The sequence below is a fragment of the Opisthocomus hoazin genome, chromosome 1, assembly GCF_030867145.1.
Source record: "Opisthocomus hoazin isolate bOpiHoa1 chromosome 1, bOpiHoa1.hap1, whole genome shotgun sequence".
In the NCBI taxonomy this organism is placed as follows: Eukaryota; Metazoa; Chordata; class Aves; order Opisthocomiformes; family Opisthocomidae; genus Opisthocomus; species Opisthocomus hoazin.
The window spans coordinates 23,630,083-23,653,292 of NC_134414.1; the positions used below are offsets into that span (position 1 = coordinate 23,630,083).

Genomic DNA, 23,210 nt, shown 5'->3' on the forward strand with positions numbered 1-23,210 from the left:
GATGCTTGTCATTTATCCATTTGACAGCCCTCTGGGAAGTCTCATTTCATGGCAAGATCTGTATTTGTAACTTAACCTCAAGCAAAATATTTCTAACACAAGAAAGCGTTGACCACTTCACGGGGGTTCCAAGGCAGAACAATCGAAATGCTCCTTTGAAAACAAATGGGATTACGGGGAGAAGCTTCTGTTAGCTGATACATTTGATACACTCGAACAAATGAAAAAAAGATTAAGAACCACAGCAAATGAAGGAAAACTAAAGGCCATGCTTTTTTTGGCTGCTTCCCAGATGCCCCTAAATATTGAAGTACAATTTTGTGCTGGGTTCAATCTTTTCTGACTGCAGGCTACTGCTAGCAGATGTGATCCCAGTCTTACCCTTTCCTTACATCTGATCTAGTGATCACACAGGCAGAAGCCAAGTTTGAGATTACTAGAAAAGAAAATAAAGTTAATTAGTCTTTCAGTGGCTCAGCAAACAGAAGGAATCCATCATAAAGCTGCAGGACCTCTGAATTCTGTGAACAAGTGGTGGTAAAACAGCCTGTAGTTGAAGGAGCCCCCAGTTAAGCTAAATTCAGCACAACACAGAACCATACTCGGAGTCAACTCTGCCCGTTTCCAGGCGATGAATGTCCCTTCCAGAACTACCACCTTTGCTACTTATTTAGCCACCGTTTATCCAAACTGCACTTCCTGACAGGCCAATGCTATGATCAGATTCAGCCCACAAGAAACCAACCTGCAACTTTTAAGTTCTTTTGTATTATTCCCACTCTGACACGTCGTATGACTTCAGTGCGCAGCGGGACACACCTTTCCTCAGCAGCAATACTGGTTTAAGGGGAGTCTTAACCTCCTCCAGCCCCATGGCTACATCCTGGGGTTTACCAGATGGCCCACACCTGTGGGAGAGAACTGCTCTGAGCAGGGAAAAAAAAAAGACAAAACAAACCACAAAGATTTCCACCACCTCCCTTTCCAGCTTGTCTGGGACACCAATCAGTTTCCAACCCTGCTCATGCTTTCACTTCCGACAACTTTTCCCTCCCTGACCCTCAACACTTAAACTGCTGCTTAGGCCTCACTGAAACCTAAAAGGTTTTCAATTAGAGAGACAACAAAATAAAACTAGCTTTTGTTTTGCTTCTCTGATTATACCCACCTCAGAGCAACAGTCCTGCTATAAAGAACATGAATACAAACAGCAATGTCACTTGTTTTAGGCAAGGAGAACAAAACTAACTAGCAAAACTTCTAGATTCCAAAAAGTCCCATGCCAGCATCATGTCATAATAGCTTAAGTAGACCAGAAGATTTTCAGATCTGAATTGTCATCTTGAAGATAATTTGTATCTCAAAATATTAATTGAATCCCTTTCAGAGTCGTTAACGAAATAGCTATGAAATGTAGCAGAAAACAGTGTTCAACAGGCAAGAAAAATGATGCATGTCTGATGGCGAGAACGCCAGCACTGCTAGGTACCGCTCTATAGCTCCCTACGGGAGGAAAGCACAGGGGAGTGCAGAGTTGTGCTCAAGTTCAGGGAGAAGACATTGATCAGCGCTTTTGGGAATTTCATTAGTTGAAGGGACGGGGTGGGGCAGAAACACAGCAAGGTCCAGGACAGCAGTGCTGCTTGTTCCACTTGATTGAGTGGAGATTTCCAGGTATCTGGATTGCTTCAGGGCAAGAAAGCAGCCGTGAAGTGCTGTGGAGGGAGAATGCAGGCTGTGAAACCCCTCCTGCTTAGTGCTGGTGTATCTGTCTGGCGGAGAGATGCTTGCTCTGCAGCGGAATACTTTGTACCTTTTCAAGACCATGAAATTCCACAACTAGCATCCAGCCCATTAAATGGTTTTAGTCTGTGAAGATGTTGGAAGGTCTTTCCTTCATTCTCTAAAGCAGTTGAGTAGAACAAGTAAGTCTTTTTATAGCTGCAGATGATTAGTTTTCCAAGCAGCCACTAAGCATCCGAAACAGATTTATTTAGTATTCAGAAGTGTTGATCAAGCTCAAAGACTGACACACAATAATACATACTTTTTTTAAACAGAAGCTAGCACAGAAAAATGACAATATAAAATCAGCTTCTCCAGTTAATTTGATCTACGCTTATCCTGGAGAATGACTGGAATAGCAGGAAAAGGCTCCTTTACTTGCTAGGTTTTAGCCAGGATAAGTCCGTCTAAGCAACTGGAGAAATACTTCTGCACATCTCCAGATGTTTGCACATCCTGAGGACTTAAAAAAAAATTGTGGCACTGTGTTCAGAAAGTTCAGAAAAGCACACACTTCTTCCCATATCCCGGGACAGTCTCTCCCTTCTCATGTGTTGTATGCCTGCCCTCACATAAATGACAGAATTTTAGCCACCAGCAGAAAGACCACGTACGGCTGGTAAGAGCAGTCCTGGAGTCACTCAGAGGAATAGCTGGCACTGGAAACGGCAAGCTGGCTCCAAACAATGACATGTAGTTGGGATTTCTTGTGGACAAAAGTAAAATCTCTGGTGGGAAAAAAAAATCCCAGTTACTATGACTACCAGATACCACAAAAGTGCCCAACAACTCTTGAGAACTTCAGCTAGGTCAGCTATTACAGGGGTAGATGTGCATGTTCAGAAGTGACGCCACCACTTGCAGAACGCACCGGGCAGCAGGGCAGGAGAGTAAGCAAGCGCTTACATGCCTGCCAGCAAATCTTTCCAGCAGCTGAAGACAGATATATAAGCAGTACCAATTGCACAATATACTTTCAAATAATTCATATTTGAGCCAGAGTCACCTTTTAGGGCTACAGAGATTAGACTGTCAGAAGTAAACCAGATGTATAGCACCTTCATACGATGTCAATGTAAGAAAACCATAATAAGAAAGAAGCAGCAGCACAAGAAACACCTGTCCATCAGATAGGTAACAGAGAGCCTGATTCAGGAATATGTCTGATACGTCTTAGTATTGCACAAGTGACTTAACAGTCTAGCAGTGCTTCAAACAATAAAGCAGGAGTTACTCTTCACATTAAGAAACACTTGTTTCTATTGAAGACACCAAATACTGTCAAAGCACTACGCTTCAAACTCAGCCCTGAAAAGATGTACAGCGTGGCCAGAACAGCCAGCGATACCTACTTTCTGGGGCAACATACTGCACTGTTCTTTTGCTGCAACCTCACTACACTTCTCTACAGCCTACTGCAAATGCAAGCACACACAACAAACGCAAGAATCAGGTGAAACAACTGACATCGTACATGACCCCAGCCCTCTTTGAAGCATATATTTATTTAAAAACCCAGTATATTTTGCCAATAATTTCAATAAAAAATTAAGCACAAGTTGTTATTTCAAACAAGTTTTTCCACATCAAACTTTCTCCATTAAGAAAGCTTTTCCTTTTCATGGCTCTCTCCTCCCACCAGTACTTTCTTTTGCTTCTTGGGCTTGTTAGGATTCAGTGATAAGATCCATGAATAATGCAAAACAGGCTCACCATGGTCTTCAGCTTGATTTCAGATGTTTGGCTTGAAAAATCCAGGATATCCTCTGCAAATACATCCAGAAGAGTTCATGAACTTATTATTTCAATCATATTTTGAATTGCCAGAAGACACAAACATTGAAAACTTTTTTTCATTATTATCTTGACAAAAAAAAAAGAAAGGTCAGCTCAAGTAAGAGCTTTGCTCTATTTGATTACTCAAATGGATTCCAACTCCAAGTATATTAAGATACCTACTTTTATCAGTCTCACTCCGGGTTGTTGTGATTATTATTTGACTACATATGTGTTCCTTGTATCTCTTACCTAAATAATCTGTACTGACCTCAAGTTTAACAGATAACCAACAAGTGTAATACACCTTACATTGAATCAGGAATATCTACATTCGATCAAGTTGTCACAAAAACTCAAAATTAAATTACTGCACCAAATTTGTAAAATTTAATCATACCTGTTCTCTCTGTTGCAGTAATCAGTGAAATCACTTTCGTATCTTCTAGTATTTCCTGCCTTGGTCTCCATTTCCTTGCCTTTAGAAGTATCTACATCATGATTGTACTTTGACAAAATCTACAGAAAACATTAAAAGGGCATACAAAGAATTATCCAAGAACTCGAAACAGGATTACAGTTCATACTTTTTTAATAAGTAGCACAGAACTCTTTCTTTTTGAAGAATAACATTTGACAGAACGAAGCCCTTTTAATTTTACTATTTTGATATTAAAACTATTTAGGAAAAAAAAGTGTATCAGCTAACCTGTAGAACATCATCTGGTATCCTTGTTATTTCTGGAGGCGGAGGAGTACTGAGTAACTGGTCATAGTGTTTTATTTGGGGAGGAGAAGGGTCTCCAAAATGTTTAAGATACTCATCAGAGCTCACAGCGAAAGGAATGCTATCTTCTATGTTTTGTTTATCTGTTGTATTGCTTTTTGTCACCGACTCAATCTTTTCCCCCTGCTTTACCTGCTACAAAAGAGGTATTAAATGCCTTCAGTTACTTATCTTAGATAAAGTATTTAATAATTGTTCCTAAAAAATTACCTTTAGAAAGATCATCTAAGAAAAAGTAGCACTGAAAAAGAATCCCAGACTGACATTTAAAAAAGCATTTATGGTAAAAAGCGTGTGAAGATGTACATAATTGCTACTTACCATCTTAGCTTCTGTTTTTAGCCATCTTGTTTCAAAATTTGGAAACTGTGGTGTTTCTGTATGACTGGCAAGAGGCAGTTCATTTGTCTCTGGTGACCTTGATAACACTGTATTATTTGTTCCAGAAGGGATTTTCACATCAGGAGTACAGAACACGAGTATCATAGGAGAAACCATCCAGTCAGCTGTTGAAATGAGGGAGGAGCGGAATAAAAATAAAAGTGTATGCATACAGACACATATATAAATATTATCAGTTCTAGTGCCCCAGTTCAGTTTTCTAAGTCTGTTACCTTTTCACACATTTGCATATTCTAAAATACCTAGTCCCACTACTGAATATAACTGAAAAAGCCCAATTCAAATAAATATTGCTTTAGCTTCTCATATATTCATTCGTCACGTTTGCCCCAAGATCTTAACGCATTTTCAAGAGAACATATTACATCTCCTCTCAAAGAAGTTTTAGCTCTTGAAAGATCTCAGTTACTGTCTTTGTTAGCCTCTTTCAAAGCAATTTCTTTCTTAATCTAATCTAATGGGTGTTCTCTGAAAAAAAAAAGGCTAAGTTGGCAAAACATTATTTTTGTTTCAAATAAGGATAAGTTGCAGTTAAAAAATGATGGATCCCTCTGCATAATTCTAGGTGGATATGAGTAGAAGAATGAGCAAATATTTATACTGAAGTGAGAGACTCCCACAGAAGCCACCAACATTTCATTTTCTAGATATTCGTACTCATACAATGACCAGGCCTGAATTAACTGTATTTAACAAGAAACACAGTTTAAAAGTTTACCATGTGTTTACAATGTATTTACACATGCACTATGTAAAAAATGCATATGTATATTTATTACACATATTTTTAACTCACCCTTCTCAGCTGTCACTTTTGGTCTTGGCACAGGAGTAACTGTGATTTCCCGGGATGTCATTTCTGGTACATTCACTTCACAACCATCCTTTTTAAGCAACCTGAAAACCAAACCCCTCAATTAGCTCTCAAGTAATATGAAGAAATCGCAATTAAAGGAATACTGTCAACCTGATCACTTTTCTAGTATTTGTTCATCAACATGCAAGTGAAATTTTTTTTTCCCCTCAAAGATGTTTTTTTTCATGGATTTTTCATCTCTGATTCTACTGCAGCAATTTGTAGTGTGCAAATCTTCAGTCAATCCACAAATTCTCACATACACTGAGATTTCAATCCAAGGCATAAAAAAATAAATACCCAAAACAAAAAAAGGGAGGGAAAAAAAAAAGGTGTCCAGGGTACGATCAATTTTCTTGGTCCCAGATGATCAATTCTGTGTTAGGGGTACAGTCTATTTTATTTTGAATTGCCTGTTGCCTACAAAATTCTAAACAACAAGTGGAAATCTTTTTGGCTTTTAACCTACTAACATTATTGTGAACACTAAAAGTTTTTAATTCAAATTTTGAGCTGGAGTAAGATAACTTATGTTAATCACTAGCTGACTTCAGAGTGAAAAGCCATTTGATATCAATTCCACAAAATCAGAAACTGAAATTTTTTAAATTCTTCTTTCACATCGAAGATATTCTAGTGGAAGAAGGGTGTAGGCAGTTAAGCGACAATGCCAGACTAAAAGTGGAAGCTTACCTAAACTCTACACAAAAGTGTGTCTATAAGAAAATTATTTAAAATGTTTAAAAAGTTATCCTATGAGATCAAGATACAGAGCTTCTCTACACAAAACCTAAGCTTAAAACAAAATTCCATTTGAGGTATTATATTTTACTTAGATGAACACATCTCAAATTTTGAGTTAAAAAAAAGTAGTAATTTTTCAGGTCACTTTTGCCTTGAAGTATTATATACACCTGAAACCATATGATTTTTAGTTTTTACAATGGAGAAGAATAAGTATAACAATAAACACTTTTTTTCCAGACACTTCCCTTTTTTCTTTCTTTTCTTTCCTAATTAATTTTGGTTTCAGTTTTGTAGTAGGTGCACCAAGGTATATTAAACTGAAACTCTGAAAAACAAAGTTGGAGAAGTTGAGGTCTACTAAATATTTTAAGAACTTTTGAGATGAATTTTTGAAGTGGTTTTCACACAATGCACAGCTACTAGACCAGTTCGAGCTAGATACAAGACCTGGCTGGCACAAGCAAGAGATATGAAAGGGCAGGGCTGTCTCCAAGACAGTCGGAATTATTACCTGTCTTTGTACCTGGAAACTACAGGTACAAGGCTACCTCAGTCATACTAGGTATTTTTGCTTAACTGATCCTTGGGCAAGAGATTCTGCCCACTATCCAGTGAAAAAGTATCTTTCTTTTATTGATTTCTGATCAAATCACAAGCTAACTCTAACTTAATGATGAAAACAAAACAAACAAGCTAAAAGACAGTTAAACAACATTTTAACACTAATGACTTAATGACATGACCTCTCAGATATGCCCTAATTCTGAATCCATACGCACCTTTGACTTTAGCTACAATTAGTGTGTCCATCTGTTTTAGTCATTAATAATGATGATGTGTTAAAGAGCAATCATGCTATAACTAATTATCTACAGAATTCTAATATTATCATAAGGGGTACGGAAGACTGCTAGTATGATTTTTTTTTTTTAAATTATATATAAATATCGCTAGTGGACTGTCTAATCATTTCACTAGAAGCCACAGAAATAGAATCTAAATTTGTCGTTGTATACATTTACAAATTACAGCCATAATGAAAGAGGAGATCACATTCAAAACAGTTCTCATTAAATAGGAAAAGTAGTACAAATGCACAAAAAGTTACAGATATCAAAAGAACTTAAATTGTGTTATTAGATGAAAAAATTTTCAAAATATTGAGAGGGAATAATTTTTTAATTAATATCTTTCAGGATTCAGCAATAGTTTTCCTATTACTACAATTCAAATACTATATAAAGTCTTATAGACATTATAGTATTTACACACCTATTCAAATGAGAGATCCCAAAACTATTTGAAAAGAAAATGTGTCTTTTCACTTTCACTTGTCCCCCCCAGTAATCTTAAAACTAAAAAAAACCACCCTATACTCAAAATTTAACCATTGCAGTAAACTGGATCTTTGGGGAACAAAGTCACTGAAGTCGGCATGGTTCTGAAGAACTGAACACCTGTGCCTGTATCGCAAATATCAGGGATTAAAAGAAGCTGAATGATTATTCCCACTACTTATTTTAAATACGGTTCTTGTTTCTTGAACAATTTCTCTAAATACCAAATATTTAGCTGCAGAACAGTGAGTTTCTTTTAAATGCTGTCAGCTTTTAAATTGAACGTGTTGCTAATACTAACTATAAAAACATAATCTAACTGCCTTTACATTACCTTAGAAGTATAGAAAAATACTTCTATTGCTAAGGTGTTCTACACCTCACTGCTTTAAAATTATTTTCTTTCATTTTAATTAGAACAGTGACAATCTGGAGGTGTCTTTTCAACAGAAGACTGGAGCAAAAAGAGCTCTTTGTAAGGTGGGGCTGGATAATGTAACAGTTTCTACAATGAGGCATTTTACTGAACGATTTAGAAGTTTTTTCCAGGTCTACATTCCTAACGCATCTGAAACCTTTAAACTGGCTATATAGTATCTACTGCAGACAGCACATCCTCAAATCCAAATACATGGTTAAGGAAAGTAAAAAATCACGGATCTACCGTGCATTTTCGCTTAGTAAACAGATGGTGTATGGAATATTCTTAATGTGGTGCAGTCAAGGGAAGGAGTATACCAGAGATGTGTTTCTCGGCAGCGTTTGGCACTGCAAAGGGTACATGAAAAGACACACAGAGTCAAATAAAGACACAGGACTAACCAGCTGATAGATAACAACATATCTCCTGCTTGAAGAAAAAGAGAAAGGCAACAGCAGCAAGAAATTAGTGCAGCAAGAAGAAACTACAGAAAGTTCAGTAGAGAAACAATCTAAACTCAAGTAATTGACTTACTTCTTGCTTGCCTGAGCAGCTTTACGAATAAGCGACATCGTATAATCTTCATTCAGACACATGGTATGTTCACTAATGCCAAAGTGTTCAAGTTTTGGTGTTACACATTCATAATCGTCCATCTTTAGCATACATTTTGGTGTTTTGGGCAAAATACAGGGGCTCTGTGCTTTTAGCGGAGTCCTGCTCTTTGAATTTTCTTGAGGTGCATATGTTGCGTGCTGTCCTTTCACTGCACTCCAAGGCCTGGAGAAAGCATACTGTGAAAGGCCAAAATCAGAAAGCTGGGGGTTATGCAGCGGATCTTTGGGCACCTGTGGCTTCTCAGTATGAGCAGGAAGATGAGGTACATCATCTTCCTTTTCCTCATCGGATTTATTCTGGACAGACACCGTTGAATCACTGTTAACTTCTTCTTCCTCCGCTGATGTTTGAGAAAAGTAATTAAAAAAAAATTATGTCAGAAGTTCCTGCTTTAAGAACATATAAAAAAAAATTGGGACTTCCTCCCCTCTATCTATTTTTCTAAATTTATTGTTGTAAAAAATAGATTCTTTCTTTCATTTTAAAGCACTGAAACCGAACCCACAACAGATATCCAAAGCTCATACCAGGCTAAGCTGCATTTATAATACAGGTCACACATTCACTGAATTTCACTCTATTGGTAACTATCATTTCTAAGAAAAATAAAATTGAAAGATTCTTACACAACTGTATTTTTAATAGACTCATCTCCCTGCATGGAGCAGGCAGGAAATGCTAATCTTAAATACATTTATTTGTTTTTATTTCAATGCAACAATTAAAATTAATTCAAAGTGTACAACAAATTTGTCTAGAACGGAAAATGTTTTTTGAAAAAGAGCAAAGGCCACACAGTACTAAAACGCTCATGGTTTCAGAAAAAACAGTATTGAAGAAAGGTTATGAAGCAGCAACTAAACACTCGTGAAAGACGGTAGCTTTTTAGATAACAAGAAGAATTCACTGCAGAGATAAACAAACTGAAACACACCAAAGCATTTATGAATTTCTGCATGATGTAAGAAGTGTGTGTGTGCGGGGGAGCTATTTAAAATAACATGTGAGAGGCATTACCTTTTTATGTGTATTAGCACTACGTATTCAGATACGCTTAGCTTAAAAATACATCTTAAAACCAAATTAGCTCTGTTTGGAGCCTTCTTTAAGGGCAGAAAGGACAGGAAGAAAGGTACTATAAAATCAGAGCCTTCTGCCATATCCTTGCAGAACAGTTGTAGCAGCTGAACTTGGAGGTGAGCATGGTCCATGACCACAGCTTTGTTTTGTGTAGTGACTGGATAACGCTCAGGGGAAGGTTAACGCATGCCCTGCCAAAGGCTTCTTGAAGATTGACTGGGGCCTTAATACTAAAAGGGGTATGTGTAGTACAGACAGCTGTATTTTAAACTCATTTGGCATATGTGGATTTTTCGCAGAGGCATGTGTGCACTTTCTGACCGGATTAAGGATCTCCCCCCCCTCCAATGAGCAAGCTACTACCGCTTCATAGATTGCCACATGTCACCTAATCCTGTACGTGCTTCTCTTGTCCCATTTGTGCAACAGAGCACATTATTTTAAGATTTCCTCTATAGTGATTTAAGTTAATGGAATCATCATGTATAAATACAAACTAATTTACATGCAGCTACAATAGTTTCCCATGCATGAGAAACTGAAGCAGCATAATTCTCTGGATTATGAAAACATGTTTGCTAACTTGTTTTCTGAAAAAACTATTCCTGGAGGAAAAAAAACACCACCCATACACTAATTTAAAAGCATGTCAAGAGATCTAACTGTAAGTTTTCGTATTTTTGTTTGTTCTATGGCACCAGTCACAACAGAATCCTTTACCTTCCAGATATTATTATAAAGCAAATAACACAGATGTACTTGATCTCTTAATTAATGGAAATATATGCATAGCTAAAGAGAAAGATTTTAGAATATTACATTTGTCTTCACATATTGTATTGATAAGAAATATTACCTGTAGAGTCTTTGACACGTGGTTTGTAGCCATATTTCTGGAACAGCTCTCTTATTTTCCCAAGATCTGTTGCATTTCTTTGCATCAACATTTCACTTGCCTTCACAAAATCATGAACTGCTTGTTTTTCAGAGCAACTCTTATCAAGACTGGCATTAACATCTTCCTTTTGGGGTGGAGGAGGGGAGCGAAACACAGAAATGTTGGTTTTTAAATCACCACATGAGTTGTTTACACATGAAGTGTTTTGGGAATAAGTATTGAATTTCATTTCAGATGAGGATAAGCAGCAAATTGAGGTCTTATCTATACCTGAAAACTAGATTAAAAAATATCAGGAATATATAGGGCATGAGTGTACAAAAACTTGCAAAAGTTAAACTAAGATGATAGTTCACGGTATGATAACTACTTACTGGTAACCTCACAAACAAATATACACTTTTACTCCATAAAAATATGCAATTAGTTTGGACTCTTATTCCCTATGTACAAAGAATAAGTGCAGAGCAGACAGTAAACCTCAAGTTTATACCCCAGCTTACCTCTAAATTATCTCTACACTTGCTCATTTCTATAGCCCTTTTTCCCTACTTCTATTAAAGAAATAAACAGCATTCTTCACAAGTTTACCTGAATGGCTGGAGGTACTGAAAATTGTGTGAAGATTTTCATTATTCTAGGCCTAGCTGTTGAACACAAACAAGCTCACTTCTCTAGGGAGCTGCTGCCCCTGAATCCTTCTCCCCTACACCTACGCCTTGGCATAGCAACAACTTCCCTTTTACCTTTGTTCCCTGCTGATCTGAGTGACAACAGTGATTGCAAACTAAAAAACACTGCTAAATCTACCTTAAGTCACCCCAAAGTTTTTTGGCACCACCCCAACATCCACAACCATTATGAGGACTTAGAGGTAAACGAAAAAAAATAAAGGTCAGAACTGCTGACTAACAGAGTTGCACTGGGGCTTCATGATCAAAATAGAACCACAAGTTCATGGAACACTCCCCCCCAGTTTTTCAAGAAGGAAGCGAGTTAAGACGTTACCTTCAGAGTCCTGATTTCACAATGGAGGTCATGTAAGACTCTTATTGGAGGTTCGTCTTCATAGTCTTTGATACGCATGTTCACAGAAAAGGGTTTGGAAAGAAAAAAAAGGGATTAGTATTCTAGCATGCAAGTACATTCTACATCAGAACATAATCTCCTGTATTAGAGATGTGGGGGTCATATGTCAGAGAAAGAGACTCAAGACAGAGAAAACCAAAGAGAAACTGGTTCACATTGGGTATCCTGCACAGCATGGGACGGCAATTTGCACTGTATGTTAAATTAACAGAGAAACTGCACGGGCTTCCATTTTACTGTTGTAGGCTAATACTGAAAAAATTAATGTATAGCAGACATTGGTACAATAGGTAGATCCCTGGGCTGTCAAGGATTATTTATGCTAAATTCTTATCCTGAAGGAGCTTGAACTTGAAATAATAATAAAAGTGGAAAAAATTGATATAGACACCACTAAAAAAACATTGACAAAAAGCTGAATTCTTCCACCTTATCTGCACGTGGACAGATACTAGTATTGTTCACTTATACACGCAGTGGTCATTACTTGGCTTCACCAAGGGCAAGTCCTGCCTGACCAACCCGGTGGCTTTCTATGATGGTGTGACTGCATCAGTGGACGAGGAAAGAGCTATGGATGTGATCTGTCTGGACTTCTGTAAAGCCTTCGACACATTCCCTCACAACATCCTTCTCTCTAAATTGGACAAATATGGATTTGATGGGTAGACTATTCGGTGGATAAGGAATTAGTTGGAAGGTCGCAGCCAGAGGGCAGTGGTCAATAGCTCAATGTCCAAATGGACGCTCCTGACAAGTGGTGTCCCTCAGGGGTCCGTACTGGGACCGATGCTGGTTGATATCTTCATCAATGACCTAGACAGCAAGATCAAGTGCACCCTCAGCGAGTTTGCAGATGACACCAAGCTGAGTGGTGCAGTTGACATGCCTGAGGGATGGGATGCCACCCAGAGGGACCTGGGCAAACCTGGTAAATGGGCCTGTGTGAACCTCATGAGGTTCAACAAGGCCAAGGGCAAGGTCCTGCATCTGGGTCAGGGCAGCCCCTGGTATCAATAGATGCTGGGGGATGAACGGATTGAGAGCAGCCCTGCCAAGACAGACTTGGGGGGACTGGTGGATGAAAAGCCGGACATGAGCCACCAATGCGCGCTCACAGCCCAGGACAACCCTATCCTGGACTGCATCAAGAGAAGCATGGCCAGCAGGTCAAGGGAGCTGATTCTGCCCCTCTGCTCTGGTGAGACCCCACCTGGCATACTGCGTCCACCTCTGGAGCCCCCAGCACAAGAAGTACATGGACCTGTTGGAGTGGGTCCAGAGGAGGTCACAAAGATGATCTGAGGGCAAGGACAGGCTGAGAGAGTTGGGGCTGTTCAGCCTGGAGAAGAGAAGGCTGCAGAGAGACCTTACAGCAGCCTTCCAGTACCTGAAGGGGCCTACAGGAAAGGTGGCGAAAATGTTTTCAGCACGGCTTGTTGGGATAGGACAAGGAGTAATGGCTTTAAACTAAGGGAGGGTAGGTTTAGATTAGATAGAAGGAAGAAATTTTTTACCATGAGGATGGTGAAACACTGGCACAGGTTGCCCAGGGAGGTGGTGGAGGACCCATCCCTGGAAAGGCCAGGTTGGACGGGGCTCTGAGCAATCTGGTGTAGTTGGAGAGGTCCCTGCTCACTGCAGGGCGGTTGGGCTAGATGACCTCTGAAGGTCCCTTCCAACCCAAAGCATTCTGCGATTCTACTTCTTTCACCGAAAACCAAGGTTAATGCAAGTAGCATAAAAGAGGACGCCTGCTATCTGACAAGACACAGCAGATAGATAAATCGCGTTAGAAGCCTGAGCTACCTGTGCAGAGAGAGAACAAGCCCTGCAAAATACGTTTTCCTGTCTGAGTCCATGAGCAGAGTAAAAGCAAGAATGCGATTCCCTGTTCATTCCGGTTTTCCCCGTGCTAAAACCTCACCCGTACACCCCCAAAGGAGCTCAGAAAGGCAATGATAACGGGGGGAGCCCACATAACGCCCCGCCGAGCTGCTCCCAGGCCCGTCCCGGAGCCGCCAGCCCACCCCAGGCCCGCCTCCGCAAGCCCGGAGGAACGCAGGGGCACAACGGCAGGCGGCAGCCCCACGCCAAGCGCTGCCGAGGGGCAGCCGCCCGCTCCCCGGCCCCTCCCGGCAGAGCCATCAGCCCCGGCGCCCAGGACCGACACCCGTCGCCTCTCCCGGTCGCCTCCCGGACCCCGGGGCTTGCTGCCCGCGGGTGGGGCGGCGCAGGGCTGCGGCCCTCGGCACGGGGAGGCCCCGGCGGGCTCCAGGAGGCGAGGCGAGGCGAGGCGAGGCCATGCCCACGCTTACCCACGTCTTCCCCGCGCAGGGCCCGCTCGAGCTGCCCGGCCTCCCTCTCCAGCGTCACGGCCAGGGCGCGCAGCTTGCCGAAGAAGACCTTCGACGCGTCCATGGCCCGCGGGAGGGCCGGGGGGGCAGCGCCAGCACCACCCGGCGAGGGCCCCCCTCCCCGCGTACCGGCCGCTAACGGCTGCCGGGAGCGGTGGTGAGGAGAGAACGGAGCCCGGCCGCGGACGGTTACCGCGCGCCACCCGCTTCGAACCGCCAGCAGCGCGCGCCCCATTGGCGCCGCCAGGCCCCGCCCGCCCGCCGCCAGCTCTCGCGAGACGCGCCGCCCGCTCGCCGCCATCTTGCTTCCCGCCGCCGGGGACGGGGTCGGTGAGTGAGGGCGGGGGGGGGGGTAGGCCGGTGACTGCGGGGCTCGGGGCGCGGCTGTGGTCGATCGTGGTGCTGCTTCGCCCCGAGTACGGGGCGGTTTTCGGCGGGTTGGCTGCGGTCTCGCTCCGGCGGGCCCGGCTCTGACCGGGGAGGTGCTGCCGGTGGGGGCTGGGCGGGGAGATCCTTCTCCCGAGACCCGCCGGGGGCTGGCGAGTGCCGGGCGGCCCTGCGGCGCGAGAGAGCCCCGGCGGGCGCCTCGGCGTCGCTGCCGGTGAAGGCCGCGGCGGGTGCAGGCCCGAGGGCTGGCGGCCGTGGAGAGGGGCGGCCCTGCCCTGCCGGACCCTGCCGGGAGCGGAGCGGGCCGCCAGTGGGCCGCGGCACCGCGGCGTGTGGCGGGGCGGCTTTTCTCGGCGGTAGTGCTGGTTGGTGGCGGGTTCGGGTTCTTGGCTGAGCTGTCGGTTGGTGAAGGTACGGTGTAGGGAGAGGCCTAGGAGTTAGGCGTGTGTAGGACTCATGAACAGGGTAATGAAGAGCACGTGTGTCGAATCTAAATGTAGTTTGGTCTTTCTTGCCCCTTTGTCACACTTCTGCTATGTTAAACGCTGTATTGGAGCTTTCTACTTAACGCTAGTTGGTCTGATACAGGACACTGTTTTTCTCTACAAACCTGATTTCCCCTAGTGAAAAAAAAAGACTGCATAATTGTATTCTGTTAAGTTTAAATACTGAGGAAAGGCCAGATCTGGATCTAGCGGATGGACCTGGAAATACTCCCTGTTGTGACAACACAGTTAGCTATTTGGAGAAGGAACCAATGAAGTGAGTCCCTTGTTTCATAGTATCTGAGATGGGATTTTTGATAAGTAATTTATAGAGAACACGCTTTAATCTCAACGTAAGGATAACCAAGTAAACTATTTAGCTAAATAAAGATTTCCATTTCTCTTTTCTGGTCTTAAGTTTCCAATATGTCTGTCATTGTACTGTCTGCTGTACGTAAGGGTTGGTTGCGAGTATCGGGTTCTGAATTTCAAAACAGCCACCTAAGAGGCAGTGGAGTGTGTGCAGGTTTCTCGTTTTTCTTGTAAAATTTTTAATGTTTGTCCCCAGTCTAATGAGCCTTTTATATTTTTGTCTATATTTTAAGGCATAATGTTTTTAACAACAGTATTACTCCGAAAGAGAATTCCTGGAAAACAGTGGATTGGAAAATACAGGCGGCCAAGAGTGGTGACGCTTTCAATGAAGCAAGCAATGATCCGAAGGCTGGAAATTGAAGCAGAGAATGAATATTGGCTGAGTCGACCTTACCTGACACGGGCACAGGAGTACAAGCATAACACAGAAGAGCGACGTGCCAAATGGGAAGCTTTCAAAAGTCTGGTGAAAGCCAAGTTCCCTGAGCACAGATACATCAGCGATCATTTAAACCACTTAAATGTGTCAAAAAAGTGGACGTCCTGAATAATACGGCGTACTTATATTTGGCATGTATTATGTGCTACCATGGGATCTGCTGTGGTCCTATTGTGGTAGTTTGGTAATTCAGTATAATAAGTGTATATGACAAACGCAACTTTGCTACAGTATACAAAATCTTACATTAAAAGTAGTCCTACAGAACAGCGTTTGTTTTTTCATTATTGTCTCTTTAGAAAAAGGCAGCTCTGTCTGTGGCTCTCTACTGTCTGCCTGCCTTCTGTTCCTCGGGGGTTTCCCATAAGGCAGCGTGCGTTGCTGACTGTGATGATGGTGATTTGAACTAGGTGTACAGCTTCGTCAGTCTCCTCCTGAAAGCCAGAACACACCCGTGCCACTGAAAGGGTTCTCTGCTGGTGCTGACCAGGTGGCTCTTGCTTGTCCCTCTCCCTTCCGACGGGATACTTCTGTCTGCGTCAGTGCTTGAGACACAGCTGACGCTGCTTACATAGTGCTTGCTTCACCAGGTGTGCAAGGTCCAAGATGAACCAGAATTACAAACTTAGGTGCAGGATGCTGGAACTCACGAAGATTGTAAAATGTTCCAGTTTTTTTAAGCTTTCTGGAAAGAATTGTTGAATTTAAATGCCAGCATCGTTGTCATGTCAGTGTCAACCTGGGTCTTACTGCCCTCTCTTACAGGGATTATTTCTGATCTAAAAGGAAGATGGGTGACTGCTGTTTTGAGTGCTAATCTGATTTCCCAAGTCATGTTTAGTGTCCTGAAGGAATACAGTCAGCCACAAGTCATGAGTTTCTTTTATTTCCCCTCTCAAGACCAAATGACCTGGAAGATGTGTCAAGAGCGAGCGTCACCTTAGGTTTGTTGCAGCTGGAGTGTAGAAACTGCGGAACAGTTACAAGCGGTTTCCCAGGCAGGCAGTTTGTCTCACTGATCTAATACACACATGCTACAGCTAAGCAATTTTCAGATCTTTCACACACTTTTATTAAGTCGATGTTGCATTCGCTGATGAATTCAAGTATCAAATCCATTCATATCACTTTGGAAAAGAGGCCTGAAGTAGTACAACTTTTTTATTTAAACATGAATTATACTTCAGAGAAGTACGAACAGGTCTGAACACTGATGTACAAAATCTTGAATGCACTTTCAATAGTTATAAATGGCTTAAGGTAACATCTATGGAAAAGTATACACGCGAGGAAATTGCACAATACAATTAAAACATGAAGGAACTTCCAGGCAAAGCAATGTGATTTTGTATTTAATTCATTTATAAAAGCCCATTTTAAAAAGTTACTTCAAGTATTAAACTATAAATGGCAACATGTTTTCTCTGTGCATGGGACTAGTCCTATCTGTAACATACAAAAAAATACAATAAATGTGTCATCATAACATGTATCTTTCATACTTCACCTCAAACTTAAATACAGCTCATTATGAGTTTAAACAGCACAATTACAAATAACTATGTGGAAGCAGAACAGCTGGGGCATTGCGATCAGTGCAAATGTTGATGACCCATGCTGGCAAATACAAAAGTAATTGCAGAGGTAACCTAGGGGTGTTTAATTCCTGTAAGTTAAACAGGGGACAGGGAGAGGGGGCAGACTTCATAGCAGGATTGCTGCCTCTTTCTCCTCTTTCTGTGACAGTTCTATGATTGCAAATTGCTGCAGAAAGATGCAAGTTTCTCACAATAAAGCTGATGATGGCAACAGGTTAAAGGACAGGACAAATGGGAAAGGAACACGCTAAGCACGTAAGTTGTCAGCTAGGCAATGTAAACAGAAGGGAATCTGCCTGTCACCATTAATGCTTTGGTGCCAGCAAAGGTGATCCCAATACTGCATCCCCAACGCATCTGCTTGACTGCTGAGTACGTGCGCTCTGTGCTTTGGGGCAGGGATGGGAAGATACCCCCCAGAAACGAAGCAAGCAATCCTGTAAACATGATCAGGCTTCACTACCCCATGGAAACAAGATTCAAGTAATTGCTGCAGAAAACAAACAGCCAAATATCAGCTTTAATCAGCATCAAAACTAACTATAACTTGTAGCTTCATTACATTTCATGACAGTTACGTAATCAAGAAAAATGCATATAAAAAGCTGTCTATATATACAGAACAAATTGATAGAAATGAGTGTAGTAAATGTGTTCATTATTATAACAAAACACTTCATATGCAGCTGCTCTCTTTGGTGCCATTTAGGAATAGAAGAGCCTCTGATGTTGCATACCTAGCTATTTTTTAGGTACTGTGGAAGATGTGTTCTTGATCTGCACGAACAGTTAACGTAGCTGCTATTGGAGCATCTGTAAATGTATACCTGAATACCCCAAGTATGTACAATTTTAGACGGTGTCCTCAGAGAACGTATACTACGAAGCTCAAAGGTGTTTTTTGGTTTCGTTTTTTTTAGCTTTTAATAAATATGGTCAGTGTTCCAGATCTAGGCAGATCTAGTTAACCCTATGTTAACACATCTCAGTAAATCTGCCAGACACTAATGCTGCTGCTAATCCTGCTTTTTTTCCCCTCCTCTTGGGGCTCTGGTGAGCTACGACCCGACCATACTTCAGACAGATCAAGAACTTCTTTGAGTGGATATCGAATGGTTGAACTTAACCAAAACCTCCAAGCCCCAAAAGATTATTTACAATACAGAAGAACTACACAAGGTCAAACGAGGGAAGAAGCAGTACCTGAAAACTGTAGGCATTTAGCACTCGGGAGAACAGGACTGGTTTCTGACACCAGCATACCAAAAGTAGCTCAGTACCTGCAAATTCCACACTCAAGGGGCAGCTTTAACAAAAATGTTACCATAATTTCTACTCAAATCACTAAAAATAGAAGTGGCCAAGCTACCTCTGAAATAACCGTTTGAATATCTAAAATGGAAGTTTTCAGTCAAAGGCTTAGGATGCATCTAACTTGTGACACTGCAATCTGATGATAATACTGTCAGAAGTGAGTTATGACAGAAACCTACACCTCTTCCTGCCCTCTTCCCATAACACGCCTTTGGCAGGAGCAAGAATTATGTGTATGTTGCACAGTCTGTGAAAAAAGTGTCGAAGGCAAACGACAGTATTAGCTGTACAGTTTTAAGCATTTTCTATTTATGGATCTTCCTGCCTCATCTTCACAGGGACAGGTTTATAATTTTAAGATATTTTAGAAATACTGAGGAGAAATCACACTGAAATCTTGCCCGACATCAGGCTTCTACCCTCACACTGGGAGATTAATGTCATTTTGCGGGCATGACCCTTGTATGTGATTTTTTTTAATAGAAAGAAGCAGTAAGAAACAATAAAGCATAGTTTCTAATTGCAGCCAGTATCTACTATCCTACAGTACCTACAATGCTATTTATGGCCTGTAATGGTAATTTATTTTGATGGATCTAAAAGCTTAAGGGCTCTTATTTTTAGTGACAATCTAGGTGTATTCAAGACTTGCTGATACAGAGTAGGTTAAAGCACAAAACCAGCATGTACAACACGACCCAGCACCCTGAGCAGTTGCTTTTTCGGGCTCAGTCTGCCTTCTGATCTCCCAAACAGGTGGGGCTGCTCTTCTTGCTGCATTCACTGGAAGTGTTCAGCCCTTCAGGGCATGGGCCCTATTTCCTGGGGCACTCCTACAGACCCCCTGCCTTTGCTGGCAGTGATACCCAAATCTGCTTGCAACTCAACAGCCAAACAGCTGTTTGTCCTCCCTGCCTTGCTCCCGTGTTTTTCCTCTCCTACTCTTGGGCACAGCACAGAGTGGCCTTGCTTGTGGCTGGGCAGCTCTCAGGACAGGACTCTCAAAGGCAGAAGACGTGGTGCTTGCTGCCTTAGATGCGATACCTCCTTCGCAGCCAGGGCCTGCCAGGAAAACCTGACCCCACTCGCACTCACCAGTGGGCCCCCACCAGTACAATTCCCTTAAAGAACTTAATTCCTTTGTATCAGTCTGAGGCTTCTCTCAGTAACCAGTTCTCTGGCAGGGGGTGTGGGTGTGAAGAACTGGAAAGAATCACATTTGAATCATTTTAGTATGTTTCATATTTGTCAGTGACTTTTCAGTAATGCCTGCTTTTACACCAACAGTAACTCTGGCCTCAGGAGTATCCTAAGCACACCGCTGTCTTCCTTTTTTCATCTTAAACACAAGAAAAATCTGGGACAAAAAGCTACCTGTGATCTGCATAAAGACGTCAGAAACATCAGCTCTTCATGAGAAGCCACAAAAATGTCCATCAGATACACTATGGGGGTATATCCAGCACTCTAGGGGGTGGGGGGAACAGACCATATTGCTGAATCAGTGGTGTCTACTGTATTAGAGACATCCATCTGCTAGACGATGTCTGTGCATGTACGTGTTATCTCAGCTGTAATACACTGAAGCAGCAGAAGCCAGATGATATCCCAGGCCCTTCATTCCACCAGTGTCTGGGGCTGCAAACTTTGGTATTAAGAACGAGCTACTTGAACGTGCAGTCTTCTGTCCCTGGTGTCTTCCCCAAGAAATTCTGCTGCTGCAGTGCTGCTGAGACCTTATATTCAGATGAGCACTTTGCACTTGACATTTGAAAAGAAAAAGCTAAACCTTTCAGATCAATGTGTGGCAAATGTTTTTGTAAGTTTTGAAATTGGCAAATGCAAAATTTCTTGTACATTCTGCAACTTTTATAAAACATGCAAGTTTGGACCATTACTTCTGTCTCAAGAACATCAGCAGTGATCAAATTATGTTCATAGGTTGTCCAAGCATTCTTGTTCTAGAAGATTAATATTTAAGAAAAATTTATTCTTTTCAAAGACAAAAAATACTTGTTTTAAACCTTACAGTATATTTGACACCTTAGCATCTCCATCATAAACATATTTGACTTAAGTAGCAGTCAGTCTGGGAGAGAAATCAAACAGGTTCTTTTTGTCTAGGTCATCACGTCGGCTACTAACTTCAGTCTGTATCAAAAGAGCTCCTACCTGTTTGTAATCAGCATCAGCTGAACATCAGAAAAATTACAGACAGGAAAACAGTAGAGGAGTGAGAGGGGAAAAAAAACCCCATGTTGTTTGCTGTGGGTCTTGAGCTTAGGATGGACTTTACTCCTCACACAGGAAACACATTTTGCCTTTGGTGAACAGGTATATCACTGCACAAAGCAGTCAGTCCTCAGCAATTTCGGCGTTAATTAAACTGGACTTGAAAGTGGCAGACTAAAGCATACAATTTTTCGGTGTGTTAACACAGATGAATGATCCAACACTCATTTTCTCGTGAGTACTCAGTATTTGTTTAAATGGTACTTAGAACCAATAAAAACTTGTGCCTTTATTAAAAAGATAAAACAGAAGTATAAAACAGTATTTATAAACCATCAAGAGTCCCACAGAAAAAGCAGTACTCTTCTGGTTCCATTTTCTAACAACACACAACTACAATAAGATTTTTCTCAGGGGTACTTCTCCATTTTGCTACTGCCTCATACGGAACACTGCAGACATCATTAACAGAAAATGTTACCAATTGTTAACTCCTTTTTGGATTGGCTTTTCTTTGTATGCTGACAGACAATTGTTGGAAAGCAACAATCCATGTTTTTTCAACTAAAACCCAGGTTTTCTTCTTTGAGCTCTGTTCTTGTTATGGTTAAATAAATCAAATTATAATGATGAGGGGGTTCAATCCAATAGCAAAAAAGCAACACCCAAGTAAAAGGCTTTTACATTGTCAGCATTGTCCAAAGCACAGACAGCAGAAGGAATCCTCAGTCCCAAAAGACTTGGAGAGCTACAATCATGGGGTAGACTGGTTAATAGGAAGAGCGGAGAACACATCACCCAGTCCCTTCCCCATCACCTGATGTTTGAACTACATACGGTCACACTTCAGACTCACCAGTCATGCTCTAGATTGATTTTTCTTCCCCCCCACCCACTTTTTTTTTTTTGACTTTCCCTTTTTTCTTTCTTTCTGTACCCTGGAGACCTTCTATGGAAGTGACTTCTGCAGTGCCTAGGGTGTGAAGTTTGCCTGTCGGGAGGCAGGATTCTCTGCAATCTACTCCCGCCACTGCAGCATAACAGAAATGCATAGTTCCCACTCTGGACCTTGTGCATCCAAGCAGGGCACTTCAGGATTTGGCCCTTTGGTAGCAGTATATAATTCAGTGTTGCATAAATGCACATTAAGAATCTTAAGGCATCTGTCTTAACTTCCCTGCTCTGCAATAGTGCTTACAAGAATCCATTGTACTGTGCAGAAACTTGAATTTCTTGTCTCTTCCTAAAATGTTCGTGTTCCATTTTTTACTGATCAACTTCTTCCAAACAAAATTAAGTAATATTCAAGCACAAAATGTGTTGCAGAAACCTGGTGAAACAAACAAAAAAATGTAATGAGTGTTAGCTTTGAAAAAAACCAGATCATAGTGCATTACAAGAATGCAGCTAGGTAACATGTAATTTACAGACTCTTGATTCAGGACAGCAGTTAAAGTAACTTCAACTCATTATTAGCCTTCTGGGAGGTGTGGGTTTTTTTGTTTTGTTTTTGTTTTAAACCTCATGTTTTAGAAGATTACTGCACTAAGAATATCAACCCATCACAACTGACCTGTGGCTAAAGTCTCTTGGATCCATGATTGGCAAGAATTGTTCATTTATTTTAAATTAAATTGATAGATATGGGGACACAAATGGTATTTGCCTAGGTGAGGCTGGGGGACTGGCCTTCTTTTGCAAATCATGCTCTTTTCTCTAGAATAATTTGGCAATTTTACTTGTCAGCCATAACTTTGATTGCTTCTGCTGTGTGTTATAGGCATCTCACAGCTATCGCATAGTTGCTTACAATTGCAGGGGTACTGGAATTAACCACCTTGGCCTACAGAAATTGTGATCACATCCAACTGAACTCAGCATGGCTGAAACATTGTGCTACGGAGTTAACCATTACTTGGGATAACACATTCCAACATGCTTTTGCGTTGGGTGCAATTATGCACCATTTATTTATACAACTTTTAAAACTACAGCAATCTGAGCAAGTGCAACACAAAGTACACAATCTTCCTTTATTAAATTTGGCCTGACTTTAGGAAGAGAGGGAGGATGGAAAGGAAATGCCTCCCAAACTATTATCAGTTGATTGTCTAGCCCAAGCCAGTCACTTACGCTACCTCTCCATGTCAGTGCAAAGAAAGATTAAGACCTTTCCATAATGCCATACCAAAGGCTGCTCCGATGAACTGCTCTCAGAAGATATCTA

General features: G+C 41.6%; 3 protein-coding genes across 5 annotated transcripts in view; 1 reads left to right on the forward strand and 2 right to left on the reverse strand.

Moving 5' to 3' along the window:
* Positions 1-3,499: 3,499 nt before the first annotated feature.
* On the reverse strand, positions 3,500-14,217 carry SKA3 (spindle and kinetochore associated complex subunit 3). The gene is made up of 9 exons (XM_075427827.1): positions 14,115-14,217; positions 11,716-11,780; positions 10,666-10,831; positions 8,646-9,069; positions 5,547-5,647; positions 4,670-4,854; positions 4,271-4,480; positions 3,962-4,080; positions 3,500-3,551 (listed from the first exon to the last, which is right to left on the reverse strand). Exons 1-9 carry the CDS (start codon positions 14,215-14,217, stop codon positions 3,518-3,520), a joined length of 1,407 nt encoding a protein of 468 aa, XP_075283942.1. The 3' UTR covers positions 3,500-3,517.
* A 210-nt stretch (positions 14,218-14,427) lies between these two features.
* On the forward strand, positions 14,428-16,106 carry MRPL57 (mitochondrial ribosomal protein L57). Of its 2 annotated transcripts, none has more exons than XM_075419141.1 (2): positions 14,428-14,483; positions 15,631-16,106. In XM_075419141.1, the coding sequence occupies exon 2, from the start codon at positions 15,636-15,638 to the stop codon at positions 15,945-15,947; it is 312 nt and encodes a 103-aa protein (XP_075275256.1). In that variant the 5' UTR covers positions 14,428-14,483; positions 15,631-15,635; the 3' UTR covers positions 15,948-16,106. The 2 variants fall into 2 exon arrangements, with proteins under 2 accessions (XP_075275256.1, XP_075275266.1); XM_075419151.1 differs by lacking the exon at positions 14,428-14,483 and adding an exon at positions 14,756-15,302.
* Positions 16,107-16,718: 612 nt separating this feature from the next.
* The window catches only part of ZDHHC20 (zDHHC palmitoyltransferase 20), a 51,225-nt gene continuing 44,733 nt past the window's right edge, over positions 16,719-23,210 (reverse strand). Inside the window, exon 15 of one of the 2 annotated variants that reach the window (XM_075419106.1) lies at positions 16,719-22,313. The gene's annotated coding sequence lies outside the window, so the exon portion shown is untranslated. The remainder of the gene's footprint in view (positions 22,314-23,210) is intronic. The other variant, XM_075419116.1, reaches the window with a different exon arrangement.